Source organism: Lemur catta, chromosome 1 (genome assembly GCF_020740605.2).
Source record: "Lemur catta isolate mLemCat1 chromosome 1, mLemCat1.pri, whole genome shotgun sequence".
Classification (NCBI taxonomy): Eukaryota; Metazoa; Chordata; class Mammalia; order Primates; family Lemuridae; genus Lemur; species Lemur catta.
Genome location: NC_059128.1, coordinates 75,209,717 through 75,224,891, shown reverse-complemented (window position 1 = coordinate 75,224,891; position 15,175 = coordinate 75,209,717). Strand labels below are relative to the sequence as shown.

General features: G+C 43.4%; 1 protein-coding gene across 1 annotated transcript; it reads right to left on the bottom strand.

The window, feature by feature from the left end:
* Window positions 1–3,911: 3,911 nt before the first annotated feature.
* Window positions 3,912–15,175, bottom strand: KNSTRN (kinetochore localized astrin (SPAG5) binding protein). The gene is made up of 9 exons (XM_045533178.1): window positions 14,964–15,175; window positions 14,711–14,805; window positions 11,273–11,405; window positions 10,559–10,606; window positions 9,603–9,708; window positions 9,290–9,383; window positions 7,388–7,449; window positions 6,586–6,660; window positions 3,912–5,373 (listed from the first exon to the last, which is right to left on the bottom strand). The coding sequence occupies exons 1-9, from the start codon at window positions 15,173–15,175 to the stop codon at window positions 5,242–5,244; spliced, it is 957 nt and encodes a 318-aa protein (XP_045389134.1). The 3' UTR covers window positions 3,912–5,241.

Below are 15,175 nucleotides of genomic sequence, written 5' to 3'. Positions count from 1 at the left end.
GCTCACTGCGGCCTCGAACTCCTGGCCTCAAGCGATCCTCCTGCCTTGGCCTCCCAAAATGCTGAGATTATGGGCGTCAGCCACCGTGCCAGGCCACAAAACCTGTTGTATAAAATAGTGTTGTATATCCCAATTTGTTGAATATTGTGCCGTTTCCACTGAATGGGTCTTATTTTCTTACCATCATAAAGTTGAAAAAATTTTAAATTGAACCACTATAAATGGGAGATCATCTGTATTTAATATTGAATATTAAATTATATGTATTTATATATACTATATATATTAAATAAGATGTGTTGAATAGTAAGTAACATTATTTAATGTACCATAAGAACAACAGTCAAGGCTTTTTTAAATGGAAGTTTGGGGGACAGGAAAGGACAAGTGCGTGAGGGGAAAGGAGACTGATGGTATTCAGCCTCTATCCCCTTTCCCCTCTTGCTCTATTTTGCTCCTCCTCTGTGACAGGTCAACAATCTTGAACAGCTCATCTCAGGTGGTATAATGCCCTGAGTCCAGGAACCGGGGCTTTGCGGTACCACTACCTCGCTGTGGGCTTTGGGCAACGTTCTTGGATCTTTTCTGTTTTATCGTCTATAAAATGAAAACAATACCACCCACTTGAAGGCTATTATGAGGAATAAAGGAGATTGAATACTTGATGATTCAGCACAGTCCTTGGCACGTTGTTGTCATTTTTAGGTCATTCTTACCGCACCTGACTTCTCTGCTCCTGTTCCCTAGTTCTATCTCACCTCATCCCCACAACTTGAAGCCCTACATTCTGAATTTTCTCTGTTGAAAAGTCAATGCCCAATCATAGCACTGCTTCTCTATTTTTTCAAATCTGGTTAAAATTATTCTTTTAGGTGTTTTAAGATTGTCCTTGATGTCTTGAGAGCCCAGGGAGTGTATGTATAAACACTGTACTTGTATAGCTAAGAGTTGTGGTGGTTTTTCCTAGGACTTAACTCAGCAAAAATGAACAAACCTTGAATCTTTACCATTGACTCCTGCACAATGTGGTAAACATTACTTCATAGGAAATAGGGATGAGAAGCTCAAAGATCAACGAAAGTTGCTGATAACAGTCGAGGATCCAGGCCAACACTCCAATTTGCTTGCTTCTACAACACTAGCCTATTTACCATTTTTTTTTTTTTAGTTTTAAAAATTGGTAATACATCCATGTGTTCAAAAATCAAAAAGATGTGTCTTGGCCAGATGTGGTAGCTCACGCCTATATTCCTAGCACTTTGGGAGGCCAGGCTGAGAGGATCACTTGAGGCCTGGAGTTTGAGACCAGCCTGAGCAAGAGCGAGCCAGACCCTGTCTCTACAAAAAATAAAAATAAAAAAAATTAGCCAGGTGTGGTGGCATGCGCCTGTAGTCCCAGCTACTCAGAAGGCTTAGGCAGGAGGACTGCTTGAGTCCAGGAGCTTGACATTGCAGTGAGCTATGATGATGCCAGGTGACAGAGACCCTGTCTCAAAAAAAAAAAAAATTAACAAGTGTCTTATTTGCATCCTGTATCTTTTCACCCTGTTCTTTTTCTCCCTGTAAACTCCTACATTAGTTTCTTAAATATTCCAGTGTATTAAGTGCAAGCAGTTATGAATACATATTCTTATCCTTTCACTTCTTACTTTTTATAATTTTTTTTTTTTTTTCTGAGACAGAATCTCACTCCATCACCCAGGCTGGAGTACAGTGGCATGATCACAGCTCACTACAACCTCCAACTCCCTGGCTGAAGTGATCCTCCCACCTCAGCCTCCCTAGTAGCTGGGACTACAGACAAGCACCACCACATCTAATTAAAAGAAAAAATTTCTTTAGAGATGTGGTCTTGCTATGTTGCCCAGGGTGGTCTTGAACTCTTGGCCTCAAGAGAGGCTCCTGCCTTGTCCTTCCAGAGTGCTGGGATTATAGGCGCAAGCCACTGCACCTGGTGATAAGTGTGTATATATTTTTTTCTGTCAAGATAACTCATTTTCCCAGATCAAAGCTTCTAAAACTAAATACTTTCAGTAGTAAGAATGGCATTGCTTAAAAATTGAATGGTATTGGCTGGGTGCAGTGGCTCATGCCTGTAATCCTAGTACTCTGCAAGGCTGAGGCAGGAGGATTGCTTGAGCTCAGGAGTTTGAGGTTGCTGTGAGCTACCATGACGCCACTGCACTCTACCCAGGGTGACAGAGGGAGACTCTGTCTCAAAAAAAAAAAAAAAAATTGAATGGCTTTGATGGCAAGATAAGCATTTAGGGTACTGTTTTATTAAAATATTTGTAAGTACTTGTTCATTGTGGAAATGTGTACTTGAGGAAAACCATGTCTCTAAGGAAGCTACTTTTGTACTTCAGGATATACAGGTTTTGTGTTTATGTAGCTTATTGTGTTAAATTATTACTCCACTTAGCTTAAAGACTAAAACTGCATTTAAATAGATCACTGAATGTAACTTTGTGAAACTGAAGTTTTTATAGGTAATTATAAATATTACCTATAAATCAGAAAAAAAAAAACCTCTTGAACAAAGTTTGATGAGCTTCTGGGTTACTGAACATAGAGGGCATGGAAGGTCTATGCTTCCTTCCCCATGCTTTGCCTTACAAATCTCTTCCATCTGGCTGTTCGTGTGTACTCTTTGTAATATTCTTTATAATAAACTGGTAAACACAAGTGTTTCCTTGAGTTCTGTGAGCCATTCTAGCAAGTTAATCAAACCCAAGTTGGGGATAGTGGGAACCTTACGTTTTTTGGTTCCTTTTTTCCTTTTGAGACAGAGTCTCACTCTGTTGCTCAGGCTAGAGTGCCATGGTGTCAGCTTAGCTCACAGCAACCTCACTGCTAGAGCAGGGACAGTAATTTATCAACCTGTGCACTTAAGGTTAGTGCACTTTGTTAAGCCTCAATACTTTTTTTTTTGAGACAGAGTCTCACTCTGTTGCACGGGCTAGAGTGAGTGCTGTGGCGTCAGCCTAGCTCACAGCAACCTCAAACTCCTGAGCTCAAGCGATCCTCCTGCCTCAGCCTCCTGAGTAGCTGGGACTACAGGCATGCGCCACCATGCCCGGCTAATTTTTTTCTATATATATTTTAGCTGTCCATATAATTTCTTTCTATTTTTAGTAGAGACGGGGTCTCGCTCTTGCTCAGGCTGGTGTTGAACTCCTGAGCTCAAACAATCCACCTGCCTTGGCCTCCCAGAGGGCTAGGATTGATTACAGGCGTGAGCCACCTCGCCCGGCCTCAATACTTTTTTAACTGTGGTAAAATATAATGTGAAATTTGCCACTTTAATCATTTTTAAGCGTACAATTCAGTGGCATTATTACATTCACAATGTTGTGCAACCATCACCACTATCCATTTCCAGAACTTGTTTATGATCCCAAATAGAAACTCCCTTCTCCTGCTCTCAGCCCCTGGTAATCTCTATTCTACTTTCTGTATGAATTTGTCTATTCTAGCTACTTTGTATTAGTCTTTTTCTGTATTTTTAAGCCAGAATGGAAGAGGAAGAAAATGGTGAGTAAACACACTTCTTGAGAAATTTGGCTGTGAATACAGGATAGGTTGGAGCTAGAGGGGATGAGGGTGGGGTTTTTTGGTTTGTTTTGTGTTTTAAGATGGTTGTAATTTGCCTTAACAGTCTAAGTTTAGAGTTCCCAGCTCTAAGGGAAGTTGCTTATCTGAAGCCTGCAAAGGCATGGTAAGATCAAGGCACTGTTCTGGGGTATGGAGAGAGAGAGGGGATGCTGGAGAAATTGGGGGCAAAATTATGAAGAGAATATTCTGCCAAGATAAGTTTTGAACTTTAATAATATCACCACCAGGATTTGAGTACTTTTACCAGGCACTGGATTAGGTGCGAGACATAATTCTTTTATAGCAACCCAACAAAACAGGTATTATCTCTATTTTATTGCTGACAGCTTAGGTTGAGAGAAATCATTTGCCATAAGCCAGTTTTTAGTGAGTAGGGTCAAAATATTTGAGATATAATGAACTTTGTGAATGTGTGTGAGGGCAAACAATTTTGGCCCTTTAAGCTAGGGTAGAAGTGTTACTTGGCTTCACTGGGTGGCTCTGGGCAGACTTAAAGATACTTAAGGGTGCAGCGTAGGAGCATTTGGTGAAGAAATTAGGAAGTGCAGAAAGAATAGGAGATGGCCAAAGCCAAAGGCAGCCTGGTTTGACTAGGAAATGAAATTTGGCCATGCCTTTGGTAAACCAGGGGGAGGCCTGCTATGGACTAAAGGATCTATAGGACCAGGCCCAGGATTGGCTGTGCAAAGCATAGAGCAGGCACATCACCATGCTTAGGAGTACAGGGAGAACATACGTGGCGTGTGACCACACACCTGGGGAGTGGAGTCTAGTACCTACTGCTACAAATGGGGAACACCCTCAGGAGACTAGCCAATGCTCCTGGAAGACAGGGGGGCTGGTCTCAGGGATTTAATGAGTGGAAGAAAAATATTTTGGGTTGTCAGAATATCTTGAAGTTGTTAACTAGATTAGTTCAATAATAATCAGTTGACATATTTAGGTTAAAAGGCTTATTTTCATTCTTCAACGTTATAGTCAGAATATTTATAGAAATATTTATTTTAAAAGTAGCACTTAAAAAAAAAAAAACAGAAGTGACTTACATTAAAAGCTCCAAGGTGTACTGTTTCAAGTACGTTATTACTATCTATACCTTTACCCCATTTATTAAGCCAAAAACATTTCAAGCAACTTTAAGTTCATAAATTAATAATGAGGTACAGAAGCCCAACCAGAATGGGACAGAAAATGCTCCAAGTTAGAAGGGGACAACATGGCTCCTTAACGATGTCTCCCATAGAGCACCTGTAATTAAGGTTTCTTCCCTACAATTGGAATGTGACATTTTAGATGCTCTGGTTGTGACTGGTTTAGTCCTCCAATTCTAAAGGTGTGTTAGCATCAAGTGGTTGCCCAGGAGGTCAATCCAAGCTTCCAGCTTGCACTCTTGTAGGCCTCAGTTATCGACAGGCAGCTCAGGAGGGCTGACAAACCTGAAGGCTGGGAAAACTTGCTTAAAGGAAGAACTGCCACTCCAGCATAAACTGCCCTTAATCCTACTGCAGAAATGGTTTTCATTCTGGAGGTGGTGAGTCCCAGAAGACCATGGCCAAGAAGACGTCCTAAGTGGCTTTCTCTGAGAGTTTATCCTCAAGAGGGAGCCATCTGGCCATTTGCTTCTTATTACATTTCTAATAGCTGTTCCATTTCCTCAATGGCTGTTGTAAAATCATTTACTTGACTGTTACATAAGGTTTGCTGTTCTAGGAATCGGAGCCTTTCTTCCTCTTTCATCTTCAACTTTACCTTTAAGGCCTGTATAGAAAGATATTCCAGAAGAAAAAACATAGACAAAAAAACTCTTGACTCATAGAAAAGACAATACATACACCAGAACACTATGCTTCTATTCCATTGAGGAATACCAATAGACATCCTATTTTTTCTTTTTCTTTTTTTTCTTTTTTTGAGATAGGGTCTCACTCTGTCACCCTGGGTAGAGTGCAGTGGAGTGGTGATTGCTCACTGCAGCCTCGAACTCCTGGGCTCAAGTGATCCTCCTACCTCAGCCTCCTGAGTAGCTGGGACTACAGGCGTGAGCCACAACACCCAGCTAATTTTTCTATTGTTAGTTGAGATGGAGTCTCACTCTTGCTCAGGCTGGTCTCGAACTCCTGAGCTCAAGTAATCCTCCCGCCTCGGCCTCCCAGAGTGCTAGGATTACAGGCGTGAGCGTCCGGCCAGACTCTGCATTTCTTACTACAGGTCTCCTTCTTGAGATAGCCAAGTTTCCACAGCATTTGTTTCATACAGGTCTCAACTTTAAGCAACCTACTGTGTTGCACATTGCCTCATGCCCTGGAGATGTGAACATTTCTAAGAATCCTCAGGAATAGAAAATTAGTGGAAAAATCTGGTAAAATCCAAATGAAGTCTTAGAATTTAGTTAATAGTAATGCATCGGCCAGGTGCGGTGGCTCATGCCTGTAATCCTAGCACTCTGGGAGGCCGAGGCGGGAGGATCGCTTGAGGTCAGGAGTTCGAGACCAGCCTGAGCAAGAGCAAGACTCTGTCTCTACTAAAAATAGAAAGAAATTATCTGGACAGCTAAAAATATATACAGAAAAAAAAATTAGCCGGGCATGGTGGCACATGCCTATAGTCCCAGCTACCTGGGAGGCTGAGGCAGGAGGATTGCTTAAGCCCAGGAGTTTGAGGTTGCTGTGAGCTAGGCTGATGCCATGGCACTCTAGCCTGGGCAACAGAGAGATACTCTGTCTCAAAAAAAAAAAAAAAAAAAAATAGTAATGCATCAATGTTGGTTTCTTAGTTTTGACAAACGTCCCAGGATGTTACTATTAGGGAAATTAAATTTTCTGTATTATTTTGCAACTTTTCTGTAAATCTAAAATTATTTCAAAATAGTTTATTAAAAATAAACAGAAAACTAGGAAGTAAAGACTCTTCCATAATTTACCTATTGTGGTAGGAAATGGTAATCTTGCCTCAGGGTGATGTCTGACTCACCTGTAACTCCTCCATCTGCTTTTTGGCTGTTTCGTTAAAAAGCTTCAGCTCATCTTGCAAAGTTTCTAACAGCAACTAAGAAGAAAGTACAGTGAAGTAAACAAATCTTTACATGAGAGTTGAATTAGATGATGGCTAATGACCCTTCCATTCAGTCACTTATTGAGCATCTACTGCACATGCTGGGCTTGGACTTCCTTGAGGAACTCAGTCCACAGAACAGCCAGATTATTTCAATACGATGTGCTCTGTGCTACTGCATGGACCTTATGAGCAAAATGTAGTAGCCACAGAAGGGGTGACTAACAGACTGATGAAGGCTTCCACATCTAGTGTTCTATGATTCTAAGATGATAACTGATCTTCCTGGAGAAGAGATCACAGAAGTTCTAGAGACTTTAAGCCCAAACAGTTACCTTCCTACTTTAGTGAAGACACCAAAAAAGCAGCTGAGAATTCAAATGTAACTGACTGGACCTTTGGATTATATAGCTCTCAGCAAAGGAGTAAGGGGAGAAATTTGGTAAAATGTAGAATGGAGGAATCAGAAAGTTCTCTATAGAGGTTCACACTACTATGTGTTTTAAAGTACATTTTCAATTCAGGCTCACTTATATTTGTAAGCACAAAGCTGGCTTCCAAGTCAAATATGCTATTTTGAGTGCACATTCCATTGCTCTCTTTTACCATCCTGGATAACCAAAGGCTGGGTATTGGGGCTTGCTGAGCATACAGCAGAGACCTGAGATTTACAGACCACTGTGGTCGCTGGGTCCTCAACCATTCCCACCCGTGCTCTCACCATAGAGTCCGTGTGATCTGTCGTGGATTCTTGCCGTGATGCCAAGGTCTCACTGCCCAAAGCTGATGGATACAACAAAGTCAGCCTTACTTAGGGAACTATACCTTAAACAAAAGGAAACAACCCCTCCCTGGACAAGTCCAGGAATATTGATGAGAGAAACTTCTGTGTCTGGTTCTAGACTTTCTCCCCTGAGTTCTCATCTTGGCAGGGTCACCCACGTCCACCCTCTAGAGCTGTATTTTATCTATGTTTGGATGTGGCCAAAAATTCACTCTACTTTCTCCTTAGCTCAGTGGCAAATTTATCCAAAGGAAATGTATAGGCTGGATTTTTTTTTTTTTATTTACAACACACAAAACTTTTTTTTGTGTGTGACAGGGTGTCACTGTCACTCCAGCTAGAATGCAGTGGTGCAATCATAGCTCACTGCAGCCTTGAACTCCTAAGCTGGAACTATCCTTCTGCCTCAGCCTCCCAAGTAGGTAGGACTATGGGTACATGCAATTACACCAAGCTAATTTAAAAAAATTTTTTTTTTTTTAGAGATGGAGTCTCATTGTGTTGAACTCCTGGCCACAAGCAATCCTCTTGCCTCAGCCCCCTGAGTTACTAACACTGCAGGTATGAGTCTCCATGCCTGGGTCCACAAAACTTTTTTTTTTTTGATACAGGGTCTCACTCTGTGGCCCTGGCTAGAGTGCTGTGGCATGATCATAGCTCACGGCAACCTCAAACTCCTGGGCTCAAGCAATCCTCCTGCCTCATCCTCCCAAAGTGCTAGGATTATAGGTGTGAGCCATTGCGCCTGGCCCATAAAACTATTTTTAAAATGTTTTCAGGCCTTAAAAAATTATTTTTGGTAATAGTGCATGCACATTATAAATTAAAATCATGCAAAATATTTATGGTGACTATATTTAATTATTTTATTTTTGTTTGGGTTTTTTTTGGAGATGGGCATTTTGCTATGTTGCCCAGGCTGGTCTCGAATTACTGAGCTTAAGTGGTCCTCGCGCCTCAGCCTCCTGAGTAGCTGGGACTACAGGCCCGTACCACCACACCCGGCTCTGGTGAATATAAAGAATACCCTAAACTGCAACCCACAGGTTAACCAGAACCATTTAAAGTCCATATTCCTCAATTCAAAAAGGCTTGGGCCCCTTTCCTGGGCATTCTCTGGCTCCGCAACTCAGTCTGAGGGCCTCTTACAGTCTCTGGGCAATTCTTTCTTTGGCTCTCTTGTTTGCTGTAGACTCTGGTCTCCAGGGCTAGAGTCAGAACAGAACAGGAGTCATATCTTAACCACTGTGATTCTACTGTTAGGAATGCTTGAAACAGTATTTTCTCTCTCTTGCCTCACATGGGAAAGTTTCCAGTATGCTTTCTCTCTCTCTTTTTTAAACTTTAAAAATTTTGTTTTAGGCCAGGTGTGATGGCGCATGCCTATAATCCCAGCACTCTGGGAGGCTGAGGCAGTAGGATCGCTTGAGGTCAGGAGTCTGAGGCTGCAGTGAGCTATGATGATGCCACTGCACTATAGCCCAGGCAATAGAGCAAGACTGTCTAAAAAAATAAAACAAGAACAACAAAAAATTCAAGTTGCTATATCTCTCTTGAGAAAAACAAAAGGTTTCTGGTCTATTTGCAAGGTTATACCTGTTGGCACCAAATGAATGGCATAAAGTGTTCAGGTTAAGAAAGAGATAAGCATCTCCGTGATCATCTGAAATTCCTTTAGGCAAAAATCATATCACATGAGAACAAAGAGAGGCTCCCAAAAATCTTTAGGGCTTTGCTAAGTGACCCTTGCACTGACTGGACCGCTGATGTCATGCTGCCAAGGTCAACGTAGGAATGAGCACATGCGCTGATTCCATGAAGGCAGCCGTGTGCTCTTACCTGGGTTGAGGCCTTTGCTCTCTAGAATTGCCAAACAGTTGTCCTGAAACTTTTCCAGCAGCTCCACCTTCTGGGTCAGGTCCTTCAGCTCTCCCTGTTGGAGTGCCACACAGACAGATCAGCAACTGTCCGACTCCCCAGGACTAGTTGCCCTTTCTTGCCCTTGCTCTTGGATAGTGACAGGATAAGCCTTGCTTCTTCTCTTTCTAATCTTGGGCATTACAGGCCTGCTCACCACCCAAGGGCCATCCATCAGGATTCTACACGGATCACCCAGTGGCAGCTGATGACAGAGGTCTGGTGGCTCTCCTACCTGAGTTTCAGTCAACTTCTGGTGCAACTGCTTGTTGACGGCCTCTAAGAGCTGGTTCTTATCCTTGAGCTCTTCCTCTGATTTTTGCTTAGTTGGTGGTTTGTAGCTGTAATGATAGTTGTACTCATGAAGAGGTAAAGGGGTTAGGGTATGGGCTATGGAGTTACACAAACAGGTATGAATCCTGACTTTGTTACGTAGTGGTATAACTTTCCTGAGGCTCTGTTTCCTCATTTGTAGAATTAGGATAATACCTACACGTCATATTATTATTATGAAGAATAAAAAATACATGTATGATTCTTAGCTCAGCTACTGATACATGGTAAACATTTAATAAACAGCCTTTTTGAAGTTCTCAGTCTTTCTTGCTAGTGTTTTTCTTTTTTTATCCTAGCCACTAGATAAGCAGTAATCTTTTTTTTCCCCTAACATGATAAAGTATCAAGCAATTGGTAGTATTTTTCCTTCAAAACTTTTAAGACATGCCCAAATAATGGATTTGGAAATAGAACCTATTTGTACAGAATTTTCAGCTTATTATTTCTGTTGTCAAGACTGCAAAACTTCCAAGCTAGCCTCAGATAGAGATAGATCCTTCTCCATAATACTACTACCACGGCCACCACCAGAATGTCCACTTCAGGATCACTAACCATATGCAACCCCTCTTATCCTGCAGGCTTCACACTCCTATTAATGAGCCATAGCTGGGTTTGATTTCTAATCAGCAGTGGTCCTGGTGTGGAGCCCAAAAACCTCTTGTCTGGGACTCAAGATAGTAGCACCAACGATTCTTGCCCTAACAATGGTTCTCACACCTAGCTGTGCCTCACGCCTGAAAATTCCACTCAGGTTTCTGGGGTGGTACCCAGGCCAAGTGATTCTGATGAACAACCAGGATTGAGACCTACTACCCTAAAACAGCAGCCAAGTTCGTTTACCCCGATGCTCACCCCTTTTTGACATTCCTCTTGGTGGCAGTGTCTGCAACTTTGATTTGCCTAGAGAAGCAAAAACAAAGAAACTAATCATAAAATCATAGTATTGTTATGTGTGTTGTGAACAGGTGAAACAAAGACCTTGAGTTTCCAAGGAAAGAACCAGAGATTATATACAGGGCAAACAGCACAGTCTTGGGAGTTCTGAGGACCCATGCATTTTTGTTTCAGCACAGACTACTGAAGGCTTGTGAATAGGGAAGGGGTGCTCTTCCTGACCACCTCAGCAACCTGACAGAGCTGCTCCTGCTCAAGATGGTGTGGCTATCTCATGTCAACCTCCCTCACCTGGGAACTAAATGCTGGGTGGGGACACACATAACACACCACAATGGGGCTTGGACCGGCAACCCAGGCTTACAACTAGCCCCCACTCCTCAGCACTGCCACTTAGGGCTGGTGTTCCACTATGGTACTGCCATTTGTATGTTCAGAGCAAGTGATGAGAGGAAAGAACTCCTCTTATCCTAACACTTGCTGTGTCTCTTCAGAACAGATCAATATAGAAGACTGTGACAAAGAGCTCAGGAATGCTGCGCTGCTCTGGGCCACTAATCATAGGCCAGTTGTTCAGGAGCCTTGTGCTCCCTCAAGCCCTATTTTCTAAGTCTTACTACTGGGAAATTTCCAGCAAGATGTTCAAATTGGATACCAATGATCTGCTCTCACCCATTCTCTCGTTTCAGTTTGGTGATTTTCATAACATCATTCTCTGAACCTCCTGAATGAAGATGTCTGGGAACATCGACTTCTTTGGACCTAACAGGTAATAGACTCTTAGAAGTGGCTCGAGTTTGTGTGTCTGCAAAGGAAAATAAGAGGGTAAAATCTCAAGCATCAGGACCCAAGGGTTGCAACCCTGTAACAAGCAGAGTTTCATTCTAAGTTGTCATAACCTTTATTTTCATTCCAGCCAATCTCGATTTGTGAAAACTAATTCAAAACTGGCCGGGCGCGGTGGCTCACGCCTGTAATCCTAGCACTCTGGGAGGCCGAGGCGGGTGGATCGCTCGAGGTCAGGAGTTCGAGACCAGCCTGAACAAGAGCGAGACCCCGTCTCTACTAAAAATAGAAAGAAATTATCTGGCCAACTAAAAAATATATATAGAAAAAATTAGCTGGGCATGGCAGCGCATACCTTTAGTCCCAGCTACTCGGGAGGCTGAGGCAGTAGGATTGCTTAAGCCCAGGAGTTTGAGGTTGCTGTGAGCTAGGCTGACGCCACGGCACTCACCCTAGCCCGGGCAAAAGAGCGAGACTCTGTCTCAAAAAAAAAAAAAAAAAAAAAAAAGAATAAAACTTTTAGGCTAATTGGCAATAGAAACCAAAATTCTTTAAATGTAACAGTACAGCATGTTTGAGGGTAGCCAAAAGTTTCATCAAACTGGATGGCTAGAGGGTGTAAATATGAACGTAAAGATTCATACCAGCAAAGAGCTAATAATGAAAGTCGGGGGGAAGTTAGCAGGCAAACCATAGCCGCGTCCTTGTACCATCTTTAAGCTCCCCAAGCACCCTGCACTCTACCCCAAGGCAACATTCAAGCTGCTTTGAGTTTTTCACTCTTGCTTAGTTGTTTTTATAAGAATGCTTTCCTGTGTCCTCAGCATCTAGTAGAGTAGCTGGCATATGAACAGAGAGGTTCAATAACCACTTGCTGAATAAGTGAAAGGCTTCAGTTTCATGGGTTGTTTCGCAGATCATCTCTACACTATCTCTCTGGTCTTCTCTCCCTCTTCCATGCTGACTGCCTCCACCACCAGCCCTTTTCCTTCTTTCTTTTTCTTGTGTTTTTTTTTTTTTTTTGAGACAGGGTCTCACTCTGTCACTCATGCTAGAGTGCAGTGGTGTCATTGTAGCTCACTGCAACCTCAAACTCCTGGGCTCAAGCAATCCTCCCACCTCAGCCTCCCAGAGTGGTAGGACTACAGGTGACAGCCACTGTGCCTGGCCCCACCAGCCCTTTTCATTTGTTTACCCGTCATTAAGTTTAAAGGTTCTCCTTTTGGCATTCTATTCGGACCTTCTTGCTAGGGCACTGCTGCACTGCCATGACACTCTTCTTCCCAAAAGGAGAGCATTTTCCTCTTAGCAGTATGCCAGCCCCCCACCCACATACTGTCTGCCCTTTATATTCCATAGCAAATTCAAATAACTTACTTTGGAGTTAAGCACCCCCCACCTTACCCTCACACACAGGCTTTTCTAGACTATACTAACTTTCACTTTGTTCACTGTAAAATGGTCCCTTTAAGCTTGACCTAACTTAACAGCCATTACAACAGAATCAAGTTGAAGCAATGAGGTACAAAGCACCTTATCATAGAGATTAGGACATTTTGTATTTGATAAAGAGTTTACTTTGGTAACTCTAGCTGCACAAATTTGGAGTAAGTTTGGTCTCTCAGGTCAACAAATTATTTCAGCTGGGCTCAATGGCTAGCACCTGTAATCCCAGCTACCCGGGAGGCTCAGGTGGGAGGATTACTTGAGCCCAGGAGTTCAAGGCTGTAGTGAGCTGTGATCTGTACTCCAGCCTGGGTAACAAAGCAAGACTCTGTCTCTAAAACATTAATAAATAAAGAATTTCATGTACAGATTCATTTACTGGGCACCTGCATTCTCTATTTTTGATATTCTTACCCACAAAGCAAATATTAAAAGGGCTCTTTTTGAAGTATCTGTCTGAAGTAAAAGGTAATCTTGGAGATTATTCTCTCTAGTTACTAATAGTTATGAACAATAACAAGTCTACCCCATGTAAAATGGAGTTAACAGTAAATCGATCGATATTAACATTTCATTGACTGGAATTGATTCCAATAATTCATATTTGCTAAAACCCATGGATGGCATTGTAGGAAAAATTTAGTAGGATTTAACAAAGATGTCTCCTAAAGGAACTGGATGGCTGGTGTCAAGAAAGGGAAGGAAACTTGTTCTTCCACTGCATAATTTATGATTTTTAAAATATGTGCATATATTACTTATTCAAAAAGATGAAGGTTATAAACAACCAACTCATGCTCAAAATCCAAAGAAAAACCTGGGAGATAGCCTAAAAATTTTAAACTGTTTCAGTTACGTATGATCACAAAGCTGGGACAGGGACAGAAAGGAAAGAGATGAGAACCTCCAGCCTGGCTGGGAGAGCCAGTCACTGCTGGCTGACAGAGGGGCACTGCATCTAAGGGAAAGACACAGCTATGTGAGGAGACCTGGCTCTAGTTCATCCAGCAACACCCAGTCCCTGCAGGTGTCAGGATCAACAGTCAGGTGGTTCTGATGCAACACGAGACCAACAGAACCCTGTAAGCCTTTGGAGAAAAGCCTATTTACTTCACAGCTCAATCCTGCCACTGCTCATCTACCAGCTGCATGGAATCATCTGGAAAGGGATCAAAAATAGCTGCTCCATAATCTCCCACAACAGTTTTCTGATGTCTGAAGCTCATTCTATGCTGTAATCTCTAGATTAGGTAGCTTGACAACTGCACACCCTAAGAGATGACCTTCAGCCACAAGCAAAACAACACAAGGCAAGATGGCACAGGAATTAAAAATTATGCTTTTAATCACATCTCTTTCTTCTCCCAAGGTTGTCAAATACTCTGGCTAGGCCTGCCCCCCTCTCTCCCACTTCACTCAACATTTATTGAGAATGTGCTAATGAGACACACTGTGCAGATCCCACTCCTCAAATAACTCTCCTCTCTCCTCCCTGACAACAAACACAATCCCTTAAGACAGCCCAAGAAATAAAACGGATAACTGGTTAGAAGGGGATTCCCAGCTTAATGGGAATAATACTGTGTAACAGCCAGCAACGTGAATCTAATTGATGAATGCAGCACAGATGTAGAGTAGAGGGTGCAGGGCAGGTCTAAAATCCTACCACTTGGCCCTTCCCTTAACTCCCATCATAAACCTACACAGCCTGGTTCTAGGGGGGGCTAGCAGGTTGTCAAAGCCTACGGAATGCCCTCCTTCTGCCCGCGACCCCCATTCCCAGCCACCGATCAGATCCTCACACTCCAGTGCCTGACCAAGCCCGGCCAGTCCGCAGTGCCGGGAGCGGGAAGTGAGGGGGGCGGCGTGGACACCCACCTGCGGGCAGGCCGCCGCTCTGCACTGAGGGCGGCTGCAGGCTGTGCACGGTCTTAACCACACTGGTCATCGTAAGCAGGCGGCACGGCTGCGCCCTGGAAGATGCAAGGTGAATGTTACCTAGCGCTGGACCACCGGGCACTAGCAGGTGGAGGGCCCCAACTCCGGGTCGGGAAAGAGAAAATCCTCCTTTCCCAGCCCATCCTGTCTGCTCCCACATCCAGCCCCGTCCCTCGCCCCAGGAGAGCCGAACCCAGGCGTCTGCCGCTCCTGCCCGCAGTCCTGGTAGATCTTGTTGAGAGGCTGCTCAGCTTCAACCGCCGCCGCACTGCCGACCGGGTCGGCCGCCTCCGTTTCAAACGGAAACTTCCGGTATCTGGACGGAAGCGGTTGCGGTTCGAGCTCTGTAGGCAGCCCTGCCGTACGGAAGACTCTGTCCTGGACCGCAGCCTCGGGAGCAGCCAT